Raw genomic sequence first — 19,550 nt, forward strand, 5'->3', positions numbered from 1 at the left:
AACTATTACAAAAGACTGCATGCTGTCATTGATGCTAAAGGGGGCAATACACAGTATTAAGAACTAAGGGTATGCAGACTTTTGAACGGGGTCATTTAATTTTTTTCATTGTTGTCATGTTTTGTTTTATGATTGTGCCATTCTGTTATAACCTACAGTTGAATATGAATCCCATAAGAAATAAAAGAAATGTGTTTTGCCTGCTCACTCATGTTTTCTTTAAAAATGGTACATATATTACCAATTCTCCAAGGGTATGCAAACTTTTGAGCACAACTGTATATAAAACTGTTGATTTTAGGTTGTTGATTATAAGTGTAGAAACAATATATTTTACGTTAATTGCAAAATATTTTGTTATGTACAAATATATAAGTAGTTTAAGGGTGAAGGGAGACCGACTCCATTTAGTCATTCACAGCACATCATGGGAGTTGGCGGTTTCTACAAAGGCACATTTCGTGGGTTTCGTTGGCCGTGGTTTTCTGATTGGTGGATCTCTGCTGTACCATGGGTAATGTAGATGTTTACCATGAATTCCGCTATTAAACACAATTTTTAAACAAATGTTCAACGGAAGCATATACCATCGATGACTAATTTCGTAACTCATGGTAGGTCTGTCTTTTTATAGATTTATAAGTCGTCACTGAAAACCAATTCGTCTATGGGATAAATGAATGGAGTTTTTACTTCCGAAATCAGACTGTTACGCTCTTAAGTATAGCTAATGTTATATCACCCCCTTGTGGTCTCCCAAAGTTATTACACCAGGATACATTAAACGGAAGGCCAACTGACAGTGAATTGGAAAGCACACAAATACAAGTGAACACCAGGTGAACAAGTATTTTCTGTGATAAACAACATTATGCCATAAATGCTGTCTATAGAATTTAATTTGTATTAAACGCAAAATATCCCTTGTTAGAATAAATATCTATGAATGTACGATAAGTCTCTAGGCAGTCCTGGTTTTGGTGGCAATGCCTATTTTAACTTCATTCTCAAAAGTTTGAACAAAATTACCAAATCTTTGATTTGCACACTGTTCAACTGTGTTCACTCTTCACGTTCACACTTTTGTCCCATGTTTGATGTAGAGCAAAGTGCCCCAAAACTCTCCCAACGTGTACATTCCTATTAATATGACATACTGTATCACACATACTGTACATTTTAATTGTATAGCCTTTATGTATAGGTGTCAACTCAAGGGCACCATCTCTTGGGGTCGCTGGTTTGCCAATAAATGCTGGTGTAATAAAAAAAAGCCTTGCACTTTTACACTAGCTGCTTGAATTAAAGTTTAATAAAATTTTATGCCTGAGGTGTAAATCTGAACTCTAAAATACTAAATCTATTGGATATGAAAGGGCTCTCAAAATGTGCTCAGCCTATTGCAAATGCAGACACACACAGAGTCAAGATCAAGGCCAGCGTCAATAATGCAGTAGCCACATCCAGCTCAGTACTTACTAATGCATTTACAATGTTGATGTAGAAACATTTCAGTATATTATATTCAAACACAAATAGGAGAATATATTGTAAAACAGTTGTTTTTAACACTTGCATATTTGCAAACCTAACCCATTTTGTTGACAATGGCTGGCCTAAGGTTTACACTGTTTTACACAGTCAACTATCAAATCATATTTTGTAAAGATTTGAGACTTTAGACTACCATAAATTATCTGCAAGACAGCATAATAAACTATTGCCTAATATATTCCAAAAGCATTAAGAAATTCTGAAATTCCCATTTAATCTATTAAAATACTGACTAAATTATTCAAATTAGCAAATAATTAGAATAACTCCACCAAATAAAGGCAAAAACACCAGAAAGAATGGGTACACAGCAGAGTTTATTACACTACTCTTAAAAAAAACAGCGTTTGAAGGACCCCATGTCCATCACTCCATCACACATCCTGACAAGTAAAGTTCTTAATCACTAGTGCTTAATCTGTAGAGTTTTACCAGTGCAGTGGACTACTACTGCAAATGACTCTGGATTTAGAGCCAAAAAAAGCAAAAAGATCACAGACAGATGAACTATCATATTTCACTGAATCTAAGAGGTTAAGAGGTGTGCCTTGCTAGGAAGCAAACATTTGAATGTATGTCCCAAATGTCTGGGACATTAGAAGAAATTAAGAGCTATTTACGTAAGCGTGCAAAGTGCAATACTACCCGCGAAGACCGTGCGCAACGTCTTATACAATTTTCGTGAGAGCGCTAATTCTAAGCAAAATTTTCGTCCTGCGCAAGTGGGTGTGCGTGGGAGTTTTTGCGCTAACAGTGGGTGTATGCGTGCGGTAATGAAGTGGCAAAATTTGCTATTTTCCTGAGAAACAGGTCTGTGACGAGGAGGAGGGCGTGGCCGGGCCGAGAGGATTCACGCCCAGTGCTGAGTTGCCCAATCAGCGGGAGAGAAATAAAAGGAGATGGGGACGCTCTCCTCCTCGTCACGAGGTCATTGGGCAAAGACGTTTCAATACCACGTCAGTTTTTAGCTTAAAGTCTAAACTCAGTTCCTGCATTTGGAGATTCCACCAGCAGGTCGTAATAAAGTTCATGTCCAAATTCAGAAAATACAGTGGAACATCAAATTATGTCCATGATGATCACTGTTGTAGCCGTATTATAAAACTAAAATTCATGAGATTTGTGTTAAACAAACTTTAGGTCATGGCTTATATTTACAATTGTTTTTATGATCCAATTTGTATTGTTATTTTTCCACCTGTTGTCGTTAAGAGATTTTGGTAACACTTTACAATAAGGTTCCATTTGTTAAAATTAGTAAATGCATTAGTTATCATGAATAAACAATTAACAACATATTTGTGACAGCATTTATTAATCTTTGTTAAAGTTAATAAAAATACAATTGTTCATTGTTAGTTCATAGTGCATTAACTAATGTTAACATATACAACTTTTGATTTTAAAAATTTAATAGTATATGTTGAAATTAACATTAACTAAGATTATTAAATGCTTAAGTATTGTTCATTGTTAGTTCATGTTAACTAATGTTAACAAATAAAACCTTATTGTAAAGTGTTACTGAGATTTTTAATTCACTGCAAAAGGGGCTCTGGAAGAATTTTGAAAGAGTAAAATGTTTGTATTTGGTTAGATTGTTTGGACCACTTCATTATTTGGTTATATTTTCGTTTTGTTTGAAGTGTAATTTTAATTTAGAAATATGTTTAGTTATATTTTTTTGTTTTTTTAATAAATTAATAAAACATTTCAAATTTGACCATTAAAAAGTGTAATTTAACGGAGCCTACATCCATATCCTGAACCACATTTTCAATGCGTAAAAAGGAGTGTGTCCCATTTAACAAGGATGCAGTTAATGCACAAAATAATGCAAGTCCATATATGTATTCTTCTAATTCACGGCATACAGTCCATTTACACTAACAACTTCTTACGAATGTGCTGTCTTTGTTTATATCACTGGTGCTTGAGGGAATGGACTATATAATAGGACGGACGCAGATGCTGCAATAACTGAAGAACCTCCGAATTAAATTGCACTTGACCCAGACCATTAGCGCCTTGCGTGCGCAATTTCCCTAAACCCACTTGTGCCTAGACTTAACTCACGCTTGCATGAAAATACCAAAAACTTTGCACTTATGACTTATGGCATAGCGCTGTGCTTAGCGCTAGCGCTCTTAAAATAAGGCCTGAAATGTTACTATTGGGTCTCTAATGTCATGCAATCCTTTTAATTTTTTGGAACCCCAAAAGGTTTACAGTAATTTAAAACAAAAACAAACACACTGCAACCACTTATTCTTACAAAAGAAAGAAAGAATCGAACATAGCTGTGACCTTAATATTAAAATGTAATACTCACTGTAGTACTACTAAAGTAATAATACTATCAATAATTTATTACAGTAACAGTATAAGGACTCCAGTGGAATTCAACATCTCAAATAAAATGCCTCAATCTCAAGCTGAACGTATTGAAGTGTTGATTCTGTGTTTTTCTGTTCAACGTGACAGAGATAATAAAGACAAATAAGGAGTTTTGTCTCTCCAGATCCAGCATTGAAAACAGATGGACATGCATTTTTCATGCATATTAAGAGGGAAAATCTTAAGAAAAAAAAAAAAAAACGTACATCTTATTTTGCACCTCACCTCCGAAATATATAAATACGGTGTATGTATATATATGTATGTATGTATTAAATGATAAATGCACTTCAGCCTCTAACAAAACATTATTTTCATCCAATGTATAATCAGTCATTTGTGCTCATTCTTTTGTGAAATGGATAATCTATAACTACCTCGCACAGGAGAACTGTTAGCCTTTTAAGACTTTGAACTTATTATTCCTCAATAGCCCTAGTTTCAACTTACTACGCAAAAAGTACTTTGCCCAAAATACATTCAGCACGAGTATTCAGGTGAATCTCACGAAAACTTTCCAGAAATGTCCATGTCATATTTCATCCCACAATCAACATTGATTTCAGGGATATTAGTATATTTTGCATCGTGACATTATTTTATGACAATTAAACAAATTCAAAGGTGCTGTAAGTGATTTTGCCATTCTGGAATTTCTATGAGCTGAGCCGTTGAATTAGCCACACCCCCTCTTTCCAAAATCCCACACATTAAATATACCATAGGAACGATACAGAGGCGGTTGTCAAACACAACAGTAGCAAAATAGCACCCTCAATTGGCACCTGCTAACCCAACTGAAAAACTTGTCATAAAAATGGCATTAAGCCTCAATAATTCACTGCAACTACAACACTATGAGAACGCACAAAATGACTGACAGGCAGAAAGCGTCAGTGACCGCGGCCCGTTGACACATATTTGTTTGCCGTTTACAGAGTCTAGTGCTGTCACACAGACTGATGAATTCTCACAACACTTATTTTATTAATAATATTTCAGGGAGTATGAAATTTTTTTTGCATACCTTTTCATGAAAAAAATGTTTTCACTTACAACACCTTTAAACCCTCCTCTCCCAATTGTTAGTTGCCTACTGTAATGTGAAAATACAATCTCATATTATTTACATTGTAAAGCACATTTATAAACTACAGTAAGCGTACATTATGGTAGTATTTGTGTTAATTACATTTATGCTGATAAAAAAAAAATCTTATTTGGACAGTATGATTTTTATTATAGAAAAGAGAATGACATTTACAGCTAAATTGCTTTGCTTAATTATAATGAAAATAGTGCACAATGCAATTTTAATGGTCCTAAAATAGCTTTAATTTTTCTTTGCGGGGGGGGGGGGGTAACATTTCTTTGTGAGATTCACCCATTCATTGTCATGGAATACAGAACTTAACACATAATTGCAGCTTTTTATATAATAGAAGAAGCCTCTGTTTCTCTAATCAGAGCAAAAGAAAAAACAAACATATTGACCTTTGTCCTTTTCTGAAAATGCATAGCAAGGTCATTATCCTTTTTTCAGGATATTACACATGGCTTTCATAGATGACTTGGGTTTTCTGTGTGGCAACACCCCCTTCTACAGACTCTGGCTTATTTTCCTTCTCATCTGACTCCACCCCCAAAGGCACCTGAGCCAATGGGGGAGAAGAGACTATTTCAGAAAGAGGCGGAGCTTCCATGTTGCAGCATCCTGCTGCAGCTAACTGCGGATGAACAGAAACCTGAATGGCTATGTGTTGAGGCTGCTCGTGAAGTGACGCGTCGTCCGAATCCACAGCGGGCGACTCGCTCCGTTCCCTCTCTCGCGCTCGCTCCCTTTCTTGCAAGATGGTGAAAACATCACCAGAGGTTCCAGCTCTCACACCGTCACCATGTACGCTACCTTCATGAATCTCAGGTGCTTGTCGAACAAAGGTGTGTCTCATTTCCTCGACCCCGACGACCTCGAGAATCTCCTCCATGAAGGTGCGGCAGTTCATGATTAGAGGCGGGAGCGGTATGCTACGTGCCAACTCCTCGATATAGCGTGCAAACTCCATGGTCTTGAATTGCGTGACCTTGGCCAGCTCCAGTGTTTTTGCCGAGGTAATAATAGGAATACGCTTTGCAATCTCAAACGCCTTTTGGAGCTTTTCTGCACCTTCAGTACGGAAAAACTCATTGATGGCCTTCTCGGTTTTCTTCAGATGGCTGCTCATCATGCAAAGACGAGTAATGTTCAATATCATTATGATCGTAAAAGTCACTAGACACACCACCATATAGTAGACACCCATATCTCCATTGGTGAAGACTACTCGGAGCGTGACTGTGCAGTTAGCCATGCCGTAAGCATTGGAGGCTACACAGGTGTATTTACCACGATCTGCAAAAGTGATGCTGGTGATGTTAAGGACACCATTCTCCAAAATCCACCATTTACCATCTGTAGAAAAAGAGGAGAAAAGCAACATAATTGAGCAATAAGGTACAAGAAGAGGCTATGCTATATTGTGAATACGGTCAAGCTTTAAGCCAAGTGCACACTACAAAATTAAAGCTCATCACTCTTCAAGCTCTTAAAGACTTAGTCTCTTGATTTCTGTTGTGTTGGTGAGCACACTACAAAACTGATCTTAGACTGTGTGTCAACTACTAGATTAGGGCAGTGGTAGCTCAGCAGTTAAGGCTCTGGGTTACTGATCAGAAGGTCGGGGGTTCAAGCCCCAGCACTGCCAAGATGCCACTGTTGGGCCCTTGAGCAAGGCCCTTGACCCTAATCTGCTCCAGGGGTGCCGTATCATGGCTGACCCTGCACTCTGACCCCAGCTTAGCTGGGATATGTGAAAAAAAGAATTTCACTGTGTATGTGTGATAAATAAATTTAATTATAAATTATAATTATAGATTACTCTCCTCCCCCATGAAGCTACGATACCAAAATTAGTTCTCTCTCTCACACACACTTGTTTTAAGGATTTTTTTATATTTTTACAGGAAAACAATACAAAAATTATCATCAAGAATACGATTTTTGCCCTAATATCAAAGGTCTTTCTAGAAAAACAAATTATGATCCAACGTGAATTTTCTTGATATAAAAATATGATCGTGTCTGGTAACGTGCATGTAAAATGGCTAGAAATAGCATTTTAGCTTAGCGTAAAGCTGACAGTTTACACAAGGTTTATTTCTATTTCTTCTGCTCCAAACTTACTTCAAACGTACTTCTCTGTCTGCTCGTATGAATGTAACACATCATAAGAAAGTGTTTCACCACTGTTCAACTGCACTTTGGATCGCATCATTTATATGTATAAATGTTTTCCATCTGAAAGGACTAAATATTAAATGAAACAAATGACAATAAAATGCAAAGTAATCTCTTCAGTAATCAAAATACTTTTTGAATGTAACTGTATTCTAATTACCAATGATTTAAAATTGTAGCTGTAGTGGAATACAGCTACTTATATTTTGTATTTTAAATACATAATCCCGTTACTCCCCAACCCTGTTAATAATAGAAGGGACCTTCAAACTTTGTACAAAATATTGGCCACAATAATTGTCACATTTCAGCTACTTATTCCATGTATTCCATCAATAAAAGTCTTGAAATTGCATACATTATATTGCATATACACTAACTGAGCACCTTATTATCCATTCTTCACAGAACTGCTGCTCACTGTATGTTTTTTGTTTTTGACACCATTCTGAGTAAACTAGAGACTGTTGTGTGTGAAAATCCCAGGAGATCAGCAGTTTCAGAAATACTCAAAATCAGCCCATCTGGCACCAACAATCTTGCCACGGTCGAAATCACTGAGATCACATTTTTTCCCCATTCTGATGGTTGATGTGAACATTAACTTAAGCTCCTGACCCATATCTGCCTGATTTTATGCATTGCACTGCTGCCACTCAATTGGCTGATTATATAATCACATTAATATGTAGGTGTACAGGTGTTCCTAATAAAGTGCTCAGTGTGTAGATCAGTCTATTAAAATATTTAATCGTAATTAAATCGCATGATTTTTCATAGTTAATTGCGATTAATCGCAGATATTTAAAGAGTTGAAAATGTATTCTATATAACCTTTTCTTGTTAAAATGCATTCATTTCCTTCTTAGGAAACAAAGTCACAATAATGTTTATGAAAATTTTCCAAACAAAGAATTCTACAGTATCAAGATAGAAATGCACTAAAATAGCACCAATTTGACACTAAATATTTCTCAAAGTCAAGTGAGAGGTTGAATAAATGAAATAACTGGAGTATTCCCACAGATGGAGTATTCATTGCAACAGGCATAAAGCTTATCTCTTAAACCCTCCACAATATTAGTCAGCTGGAAGGATGTGACTATCCACTTGATATCCAGTGTTAAGCACCACTTTGAAATCTACAGAAAAAGCGCTGCAGAGAACGGGCGAATTTGGAATGGCATACTAGTCTTACTGCTTCTGTCATATCTATGTACGGCAGAAATAGTAAGAGTAGTATGCCATTCCAAACATGTACAACTGTTCTGCTTTTAGCACTGGCACTGACCACGTAATAACACTTCATCTAAATTGTGTGGCAACGGTTTGAAGTTGAACTTGTTTGAACTCAGCGTGTCAACAGTAGGGCTGGGAATTGATACACATTTCTAATTCACAAGCTCTCAATTCGATATCGATTCATATGGGTATATTTCAGTTATAATGTCCATTTTGCTTACACATGAAATAAAGTCTCTCCCAGCTAATGCTGTAAATTATACAGGGGACCTTTTAACTAGGTAAATTACGAAAATATAAATGACTAGTTATATCGGATTCGTTTTTCAATATGTCATATTTTAGCTTTCTAAAAATGAACAAATCCATATATTCCATCAATAAATATGATATTATATTGCATATATTTTGTTACATATTTATTATTTCATAATTTGAATTATTTACATTGATTTGTTGAACCTTGTTAAAAACCAGTAAAGTCTCTTTAAGAAAACCGGCATTTCTGTAAACAGCCTCTGTACATGAGTGGATATTAATGCGAGAGGACTTGAACGGCTTTAATCCGCACTATGCTTTATTCAAATTAAATGTTTATTTAATGTTATTTTTTATCAAAACCGGACTGTAAAGAACAGAAAGGGTTTAAAGAAACATTATTCAATGAAAAATGGGTCGCATGGATCTCGTCTTATAACATGCGTGGAACGAGTCAAACCAAACTTTTACTCTTAACACAAAGTGAAAGGATCTCGCTGTTGTATATAGCATTATACTACACAATCACCGGTGAGTGAAATCTGAACATTTACCAGCCAGTGGCTTATCACAGACATTTTTAATCGAATAGCGTGAAATTTGGTTGCAAATGAGAGTAGTTTTCTTTCATTGTGGTAGAGAGTTGTGCAGAGTAAAACATCGATCCTGGGATTTAAGAATCAATATCAAGATCGTTCAAATGAAGATCGCAATGCATCGGAAAAATCAATATTTTTCACCCAGTTAACAGACTGTGCACAGAGGTCCCTCATCAGTGCCATTTATCTTAGGTTTTGGCTTTTAGGTGATAGTTAAGACAATGTGCTTCTGTGGTAATTAAATTGTGTAAGTACTTGACTTTTGTCACAAGTCCCATAGTGTTTTTGCATCTAGCCTTTTTTAGCGCAAGAATGTGGTCAGTCTTAAGTCATCGTTTCTTGGCGCACATCCTAAATTCAAATGCAGTTTCAGCACTCAAATGTGTTTTAATCTTAAATTTGACGAATATTAGAATGTAATCATGACCACAGTGCAAGGCTGTCAAATTAATCAACTATGCAACATAAACCCCATTTTAATTTACATGACAGCACTAATCCAGGGTCAGTTTTAATCACCAATGTAGAAACTAGGAGTGTAACGGTTCTGTTTGAAAAAAACAAAAACAAAACCACACACACACACACACACACACACAACCGTACGGTTCGCCATCCACAGTTCGGGAAGCACTGGCACCTAGGTCGGTTCACCTCCGGACGCATCTGGAGCACAAGGTTTGGTGAAGAAAACAAAGAGTCAGACAGGCACAGTTACAACCTCCGCTAATGCACCTGAATGGATCTGTAGATGGATATGCTCTGCCTGTGTTTCACGTGGGTCAACTTGATGACATCATTGTTCTGCAAGTGTTGTGTGCAGTTGAAAATGGTAAGCGGAGAAAACGAGCCACTGATAGAGAAGCCCCCTGCGTTTCTCCTTTCTGGGAACATTTTCTTTTTGCAGTCAATTATAACAGCGATGGTCAAAAGACGTTTACAAAACAGGCACTGTATGTCAATAATGCGCAAGGGTTTAAAACGTGCACGCAAGTTCTTCTTGTTTCTTCACTCGGCTGTAATTTATCAAGAGCGTCAATAATGCGCTTTGATTAATGCCATTAAAATGTTGTTATAGTAATACATTGATACATGATTAATAATTTACGCCGACATCACCCAGGGAAAGAGCCGCAGGTGAGCCAAAACTGCACACACTCCCTTCAATTTTAAGCAGATACTAGGTGCCAATTCGGACAGACATGACACAAAGCACTTGGGGTATTCATGTAGGATTTCCACGTATTATTAAAATACTCAAGCAGCATTAACGCAACATCCCTTCTCATATGCATTTTAACAGTAAGGTTATTCCTTTTATAGTGATGTACAGCTTCCGAATATTAAATATATGTTGAGATGAATTTGAAGTGCACTTTATGTTGATGCACGTAGTGTATTAGAGCAGGTATTAAGTAAAAATGTTGATTTATTAATTAGAGAAAAATATTTTTAGTTAAGGACCCTGACCAAAATTAACCATGGTTTTACTATAGTAATACTGTAGTAACCATCACTGCTGTCTCCATGGTTTTGATGCAGTTAACCATGGTTTTATTACAGTAACACTGTAGTTTCCATATAGTAACCATGACTGTACTATATATTGTAACCATGACAGTAACCATGTTTATATTGTGGTTACTATGATTTTACTACCAATGCCATGGTTAAACTATGGTTACTGTTGTAAAACAATGATTGTTATTTAAGGGCAAACCCATTGAAGTGTTTACCAAATAGACTATTCTTTGGATTTGGCAGTAATACCTATTTTTTATATTTTTTTTAAACAAAGAAAATATCGAACCGTACCGAAACAGTGACCCTAAAACCGTGATAAAAACCGAACCGTGAGAAATACAAACCGTTACACCCCAAGTAGAAACAGGAAGGATTGTTTCTTGAGCCACAAATTCCACCTTATCCAAAGGACACACACTTACATTAAACACAACCCATCTAGTAAGTGCTTGTAAAAAGTAGGAATTTACAACAAGGATCCATATACACTACCGGTCAAAAGTTTTGAAACACATTCTTTATTATAATTTTTTTCACATTTTAGAATAAAGTCATTAAAACTATGGAATAACATAAAAGGAACTATGGGAATTATGCTGTGACTAAACAAAATCCAAAATAAATCCAAACTGTGTTATATTTTAACATCTTCAGATGAATTAGAATTTTCAGAAATGTATTCTTGACATTTTCTCAACCAACTTCTTGAGGTATCACTCTGGGATGCTTTTTAAACAGTATTGAAGGAGTTTCCATCTATATTGGGCACTTATTGGCTGCTTTTCTTTATTATTTGGTTCAAGTCATCAATTTAAAAAAATAAAAATTACTACATTTTAGTTTTATAATGAAATAAATTAATATGGTGGCACAATTATAGTTTTGTCAACAAAACTAATTTCAAACATTTAAGCATATGCCTTCAGATCAAAAGATTTTTAAGATCATGAGAAACATTTCAGTCAAGTGTTTCAAAACTTTTGACCAGTAGTGTAAATAACTACATTTTTAGCATCAGGCTGCCAAGGCATTAAAGTCCATTTGCAAAACAAGCTAAAGTACACAACAATTCAGCAATCCATTATGCATGTAAAGTAAAACACATTTGATCTTTGTACATTAGACTGCTAATAGTCAGCAGTTAGGGTGAAAAAAAGCCTAACTAACGGCAAGCAATCTCAATGTTGACAGATAAGATTGTCTACCCTTAAATACGGACCGTATAAATCTGAGCCAAGAGTGGCATTCTTCTCATTTCTTTAGTGCAAGATGAAGCATGTTTAATGGCCTTTGCACTAGTTCTTTTGTGTTTTGCAAATGCTTTCAGACTGATGCATCAGAACATACCTCCGATTTACTAAACACGCTCAAATGAACAAAGACGTAGCACGTTAAGACTTCTGATGTTTCCACCTCACTTAAGTGTTAACATTTTTCCATTTAACCCTTGTGCGACCTTTGGGACATTTTTGTCTTTTTCATTTTTGTTTTTTCGATTATTTTGGTGGTTAATGCCAACGGTGTGTATTTTTTGGGGAATTGACATTTCAACCTCAGTTCCTATAAATACATCTATAATACACTGTGTATACAAAATAGTTACACTCAGGACCTTAAGGACAAAAATCTCCCCATTGAAACCCATTAAATATCGGTCGGCCGATATTAGTCTCGCCGATATATCGGTATCGGCGTATACGTTTACCGATATGCGCAGATATGAAAACTTTTTTTCAGAACATATAATGCAGAAAACATTGCTATAGAATTGGGGTCATTACGTAGTTTGTCCAGCAGAGTGCACTCCAACTCCATTGTTTACAGAGCTGACTCTGAGCTGACAGTGGCTCTGCAGACAGGGCGGAGTTAAGCAGTGCGGAGTTGAGTGGTGTCTTTTCAGTAAGCTGCTAACTAGTTTGTGAAATACATACTGGAAACTTAATAAACAATGACCCCATCATTTTCCCTTTTCAATATAACGTTAACCCTGTCCCTGACAACCATGTCACTCATGTCTGTTTGCTGTTAGCCAGCTATAGTTTGTCAGTGCAGTAAGTAATGTAGCAGATTGAAAGGTAAACATCAGAGCATCTTTTTGCAGCTCAGCAGACAACAGTGCGGTGGTGGATTGTGTCTGCTGAGTGTGGATTTCACACTTTGCTGTTACCTAGTTGGCGAGACACAATGATGGTCCATCTTTTACTCTCCGTGACAACGAGCTTATAGCTAACTAGCTAACCATGTAGCTACTTTCATTGCTTGTCTGCTGAGTGGAAGCTAATGTGTAAACATGTATTCACCAGACTGTTTTATTCAGGATTCACAGTTTGGTACCCCCTTCAACCGAACAATTAGTTGTGTCATTTATAAAATGTAATATTTAAAAGTCTGGTTTTCCACCGTTGAAAGTTTCCCCTGAACTTGTACAGCAGAATACTGTGTAACACCGCTGTTTTTCTCTCATCTCTTCAGGTGTAAATGACTCTTTTGTTTTACAATCTGCCCCTAATTAACTGGCAGTATTAAAATAGTCAGCAATTGACTGATATTAAACATACAGTACTGATGTTAATTAAGCTATTTATTTTATTTTTATTTATTCTTTATTTAAATGGTCAGCAACTGACTGATACTAAACATACAGTACTGATGTTTAATCTATTGTATTTTTATTCTTTATTTTCTCAGTGTTCATTTCTAGAATTTGTTGACAATGTATAATAATAATGTCAAATATTCTTTGATAAAAATATTTCAGAAAGCAGCCTTCTGAGTACATCTGCATAGTCATATCGGTGCACAATCCATACAGAAAAGGTCCGTTTTCATTCCAGCTCAAAAATTAACTATATCGGCCACCATATCGGTAATCGGTGAATTTTCTCTCTCTAAAATCTGTATCGGTCAGGCTCTCATTTTTATGTTAATTTTTGTCCTCTAAGGTCCTGAGTGTTTTTGTTGCTAATCACTGACATATCCCAGACTGTGATAATCCCCCTCACCCCCTCCAAAAAAATTCCCCTTAGCATTTAGTACATGGAAAATTATTATTTTTTTTCATTAAAAACAACAGTGACATTATATAAACAATCTGGCATTTAAAGGTTTAAATCATGAAAACTAATGAATATTTGGTAGTTATGATCAGGACTGATGTTGGTTAAAAAAAGAATTCTCTAAATAATATTAATATATAATATTATGGCAGTTTTTTGACGAGGACATTTTTGTCCTCTAAGGACCTCGGAGTAATTTTTTTATTTTTTATTGCCGCTACTAGGGTTAATAAGCAACTTGCTACAGCTGCCTCGCACACGCCACAGTAATTCTCCAAATGTCACGCACTTCAGGGTCTCAAAATGTGAATGTTACAGCTGGGAATATCGAGTCACGTTTTATATAAACAGCCAACTGTTCTCAGATCACTTCACAGTGAATTATAATAATTTCAAATCTTCCTTGAGTTGCTGTGATAAACACAACAATGGAGAATACACAGTACATTGTGGCCATTCTTAAAACTAGTAAAACATTGAGTGTTTATATGCACTCACAGAGAACTTTATTAGGAACACTATGGTCCTTATTAAGTTCCTGACATGGTCTTCTGCTGCACCAGGGTTCGACGTGTTGTGCATTCTGAGATATATTCTGCTCACTATAACTGTACAGAGTGGTTACCTGACCAGCTCGAACAAATCATGCCATTCTCTGTAGATCTCTCTCATCAACAAAGTGTATCGGCCATTGAAAAACCCATACCGATTAACCCTAGTAGACACTCAATGATATAAAAAACTGCCAGACGGGACATGGGACACTTAAAGATGTCTTAAGTTGTTTAACGGGTTTGGCTATTCAGGGCAAGACTCTGAGTCAGGGGACAAAGCAGAGAAGCTTCTGGCTAGATATATAAAACAGAGAGAGTCTTTTTTACCATTCCTTCAGTGAAGTCTGCTCGTGGTGAAATATTTACCTCGGCCACTGATATTAATAATGCTTTTAAAGAATTTATCTTGATCTTTATAGTTCCACATCTTCATCTACTGAAGAGGATACTAGAAACTTTGTGGAACCATTAGAACTTCCTAAACTGTCGGCTGAGCAAAAACATTATCTTGATTCTGAGATAACCTTGGAGGAGCTTGGTGAGATAATTAAGGCCTTGCCTTCAGGCAAGGCTCCGGGACCAGATGGCTCTGCCTCTGATTGCTAGAAGTTTATACGGAATCGTTAAAGAATGGAAAGCTTCCGCCAACCATGACACAAGCCCGGATCAGTTTGATTCTTAAAAAGGACAAAGATCCAAGCGAGTGTAAGAGTTACCGTCCAATTTCCCTGATCCAGCTAGACGTTAAAATATTGTAAAAAATTTTGGCTAACCGATTGAGTAAAGTTATGACATCTCTTATACATATAGATCAAGTGGGGTTTATTCGGGGCCGTAACTCTTCTGATAACATTAGGCGTTTCATCAATGTCATGTGGGCAGTGGCGAACGATCAGACTCTGGTCGCTGCCATCTCACTTGACGCAGAAAAAGCGTTTGATATGGTAGAATGGGATTATCTTTTTAAGATTTTGGAAATGTACGGATTCGGGAATACTTTTATTGGGTGGATTAAGCTACTTCATAGACACCCGGTAGCAGAGGTTCAAACAAATTGATTAATTTCAGATTATTTTACTCTGGATTGGGGCACCTGGCAGGGTTGCCCTCTTTCCCCCTTATTGTTCTGTCTTGCTCTGTAACCATCAGCAGCCACGATAAGGAAGGAGGATGATTTTCCAGGGGTGGTGGCGGGAGGTGTGGCGCATGAGCTTCTGCTTTACGCAGATGATATTTTATTATTAGTCTCTGACCCCACTAGATCTATGCCTTGCCTCCACAGAATTATTCATTCCTTTTCTAAGCTCTCAGGATACAGAGTTAATTGGTCTAAATCCAAAGCTTTGGCTCTGACAGCATACTGTCCAGTAATGGCTTTTCAGCGAGGCACCTTCCAGTGGCCCAAACAGGGCATTAAGTATTTGGGCATTTTATTCCCAGCAAATTTGTCTGATATAGTTAGAGTTCATTTTGACCCCTTAATAAAAAGGTTCGAGCGATGTGGGCAGGTGGGCTTTGTTACATTTATCTATGATTGGGATGGTTAATGTTATTAAAATGAAATGTATTCCAAAATTAATCTACCTGCTACAGTCTCTCCCTGTAGATATCCCCCTCTCTTATTTCAAGCAATTTGATAGCATAGCGAAGTCCTTCATTTGGAATGGTAAACGTCCCAGATTACATTTCAGTAAATTGCATAGGCTGACTGACAAAGGTGGGCTAGGCCTACCCAAGATTTTGTTTTATTATTATGCATTCGGTCTCAGACATTTGGCTCATTGGTCATTCCACCTGAGAGAGCCCCTCCCTGGTTTTGTATTGAACACGAAGTTCTTGCCCCTCTCGCCATTGCAAAGCCTATCAAACTAACAGGAGAAGTTAAGTTGCACTCCGTTATCTTGCATTTGCATAGAAAACAGTGTCCAGAATGTTTAATTCAGACATTTAATTAAATGTTGCTTCGAGCAGATGGCTGAACTCAAAATTATGTACTGACAAGTCCCCTTTCTGCTGGACAGAGTGGATTGTGAGGGAGATTAATATGCTTGGTGATCTATATGAGAGTGGAGTGTTGAGATCCTTTGAAAATATGGTTCAACACTTGGGATTCCCAGGTCTCAATTCTTCAGGTATTTACAGCTGTGCCACCTCTTCTGTACTATTTTTACACCCCCCTACAGCGGCAGATACTCTGGGAGTGGTGATTACTGCTTTTGGAAAAGATCATGAGACATCAGTGTATTACTCCCTGCTAATTCAGAGTCTGGGGGACAGAGCTTCAACTTCTCTCAAGAGATTATGGGAGAAAGATTTAAACTTGGTATTTGAGGAGGGAGTGTGGGCTAGGATTCTAAAAAACATCAAGTCATTGGGTGGTCATTAATATAGGGGATAAATACATAAAAAATTGGGTCCTAGCCAGTGTTATCATCGACAGACAGATCATTCTTAGGGCATGGAAGTCGGCTGGAGCACCCTCATTTCAAGAGTGGTACACAGAAATGGGCAGGGTAGCGGCATTCAAAGGAAGGTCATATAGAAGGCTAGGAAACTTGGATTTGTTTAATAGGAAGTGGGGCAGCTATTTGGCCTTTTTGGAAGGCTCTCAGGGAAGGGCAGTGGAGAGAGTTGTGTAGTATTATATGTGTGTGATTATTATTATTATTATTTTATTTTTTTTGCGCTTTTGTTTTGTGTGTATACTATACCTTTGACCACAGGGATTTTTGTTGAGGTTCAGGGTGGGGTTGGGGATTGGGATAGGGAATAATGGGTGTTAAAGTTGATTCTGTGTATATGTTTTGCTTTTCTGTTCATTTATATGAATCAATAAAAAGTATTAATCGGAAAAAGTTGTTTTACGGTAAACTTACCACTTTTCTTTGCGTCAAGCAGATGACCGTGTGAGTTGAACCACTGAACATTAGGAAAAGGGTCACCAGTGACATTACAGTCAATGAAAGCACAGTTTCCCTCCCGGGCTATGATCTGGCCTATTTTGGCGAGCACCACAGGAACTGAGCCACCACCATCTGGCACAGTCCCGTTCTCTGTGCCGTCTCCATCCACAGCAGAGACATTTAAGGCCCCTGCGGCACAGAAACTGATCACAGACAATACATAAATGATCACGTATCCATTCACCCTCTTCATTTTCTCTGGTCTTCTGTAACAACCCCCTAGATGAGAAGTCATTCTCCACCGGTCCTCATGTTACATTCACCGGTTATCTGCAAGTGGCCCAAGATAAACTGCATGCATGCATGCATGGTCCTTCATACAGATGCATCACTAGAAATATGAAGAAAAAGAGGAACAGAAACGTAAGATACAGATGATTTGTCAGGATTAGATAAGGGCTTTTAACTCAGGTTTAGCACACAAAAAGCTGTGACTCCTCCCCCTTGTCTGATCTTATCAAACGAGAATAACAAGAAATGACTCATATTTTCAAGACAAAAACGTGCAATTGTTAAAAAAAAAAACCAAACAAATAAAGCCATCTGTAGAGTAAATTAATGAATTATATTTCATATCGTCTCATTTCATATCGATGTTTTGTTTACAGCACAACCATCCCAATTTTTTACCTCAAATACTGATAATTATTAAAACCCTAGACTAAATATAGGAAATTCACTCATGTCCATGTTAAAAATCAATCAAATGGACATAAATATGGATTCAATATGGCTAAATGTCAAATGGTGGACAGTATGTGCCAATAGCCCAAAACGATTTAAAAGATATTTCCATGTGAACATTATCGTTCACTCAGGCCTGCCTTTAAAATATAAACCAGCTGAGATGAGAGTCGTGTTCATAGTGATTTTGCAAAAAGATTAAAACAAAAAAATATATATTTTCTGCATTATACTGCACACACTTGAATCTGTAAAAAAAAAAAAAAAAAACGGCTCAAGCTAAACGCGGCTAGTCATATGTTGAGTCACCATCCGCTCAGTTAGACACACATATTAAACCGCTTTAACCTTCATAATTCAAAACTAAAACATATAATAAACATCCTAACAGTTCGCATTTAAATCATATTAATAAAAAGACAAAGCGAATCTTCGGATGTTGTCATTATCTAGGCGCTGATCATGCTGCTAACCTAATAGCCGACAACAACAACATTTCCTTTTATCGCTAAACTGCTTCATGAACTGCGATATTTACACATTTAATATTGTAAAACTTACACCATGGCTTCCTGTTATCTGTCGATGCTCGTCCTGAAATATGAAACGTTAACGCTCACTTTGAGGCTGTCGGTCATGGGTTTTCTGGTACGGGTTAAATACTGACGTCAATGAAGTGACGCGAAAACCTCTTAAAAATACTTTAATAAACACCTAATAAATAATAATAAAAAAGTACTCAATTATATTAGTGTAACTGTACAGTATACTGAATAGCAATGCAGTAGAAATTATTACAGAAAATACAGAGTAAATGCGCTATTTTTGGTCTTTAATCCCTCCTATCTAATGCGCTATCGACTATGGCAGGCGCTTTTATCATTTAATATTCAGATTTGACTTTCCATAATTATGTTTTGACTAGTCAAAACTCGAGACATCACCACTTCCTCCCCTTTTCCTTTTGACTCCACTGACCCAGTTTTTCCTGCACTTGGTGGTGTGAATTTAAGCTGACTTTTGTTACCAAGTTAGGTTTATTTGTTTTAGTTTGTTTGTTTGTTTTTTTTTTTTTTTTTTTACTTGTGTAACCTGTGAAAGCTTTACACAGTATTTTACGGCAGTATATCAGATGGTAATACAAATCAGGATAGCCTTTTAGTGTTTGTCAAACAGTTTGCTTCTGTACAACTGCAGATTTGATTCAGTGTAAAATCACTTCACATCACTTTGGCCATTTTTGAAGAATAAGATTCACGTACAAGCTACTAATCTCACTTTTAAAACAGTCATGGGAGTATATCTCTTGGTTTACACAAAATAGATTTATCACAGCAGTCTGAGTGTGTGTGTGAGTACCCTTAATGAACACTTTCCACAAATACTGCACACAAAGCCTCTTTTGTGCCACAGAAACAAAAAACAGACAGTGTAAATGTCAGTAC

The 19,550-nt window shown here is 36.8% G+C and overlaps 1 protein-coding gene across 1 annotated transcript; it reads right to left on the minus strand.

Annotated features, from left to right (window-relative positions):
- Window positions 1-1,851: 1,851 nt before the first annotated feature.
- Window positions 1,852-18,971, minus strand: LOC127453063 (microfibrillar-associated protein 3-like). Its single transcript, XM_051719081.1, has 3 exons — window positions 18,667-18,971; window positions 17,335-17,752; window positions 1,852-6,400 (listed from the first exon to the last, which is right to left on the minus strand). Exons 2-3 carry the CDS (start codon window positions 17,654-17,656, stop codon window positions 5,499-5,501), a joined length of 1,224 nt encoding a protein of 407 aa, XP_051575041.1. The 5' UTR covers window positions 17,657-17,752; window positions 18,667-18,971; the 3' UTR covers window positions 1,852-5,498.
- Window positions 18,972-19,550: the final 579 nt, after the last annotated feature.

The sequence above is a fragment of the Myxocyprinus asiaticus genome, chromosome 2, assembly GCF_019703515.2.
Source record: "Myxocyprinus asiaticus isolate MX2 ecotype Aquarium Trade chromosome 2, UBuf_Myxa_2, whole genome shotgun sequence".
NCBI classification, from domain to species: domain Eukaryota; kingdom Metazoa; phylum Chordata; class Actinopteri; order Cypriniformes; family Catostomidae; genus Myxocyprinus; species Myxocyprinus asiaticus.

Bases quoted from the DNA above. Each gene is read 5' to 3' on its own strand.
- LOC127453063 (XM_051719081.1), bottom strand. From the start codon at position 17,656: ATGACTTCTCATCTAGGGGGTTGTTACAGAAGACCAGAGAAAATGAAG. The intron at 6,401-17,334 runs GTAAGTTTACCG...CTTTTTCTACAG, and splicing joins GCTTGACGCAAAGAAAAGTG to ATGGTAAATGGTGGATTTTG.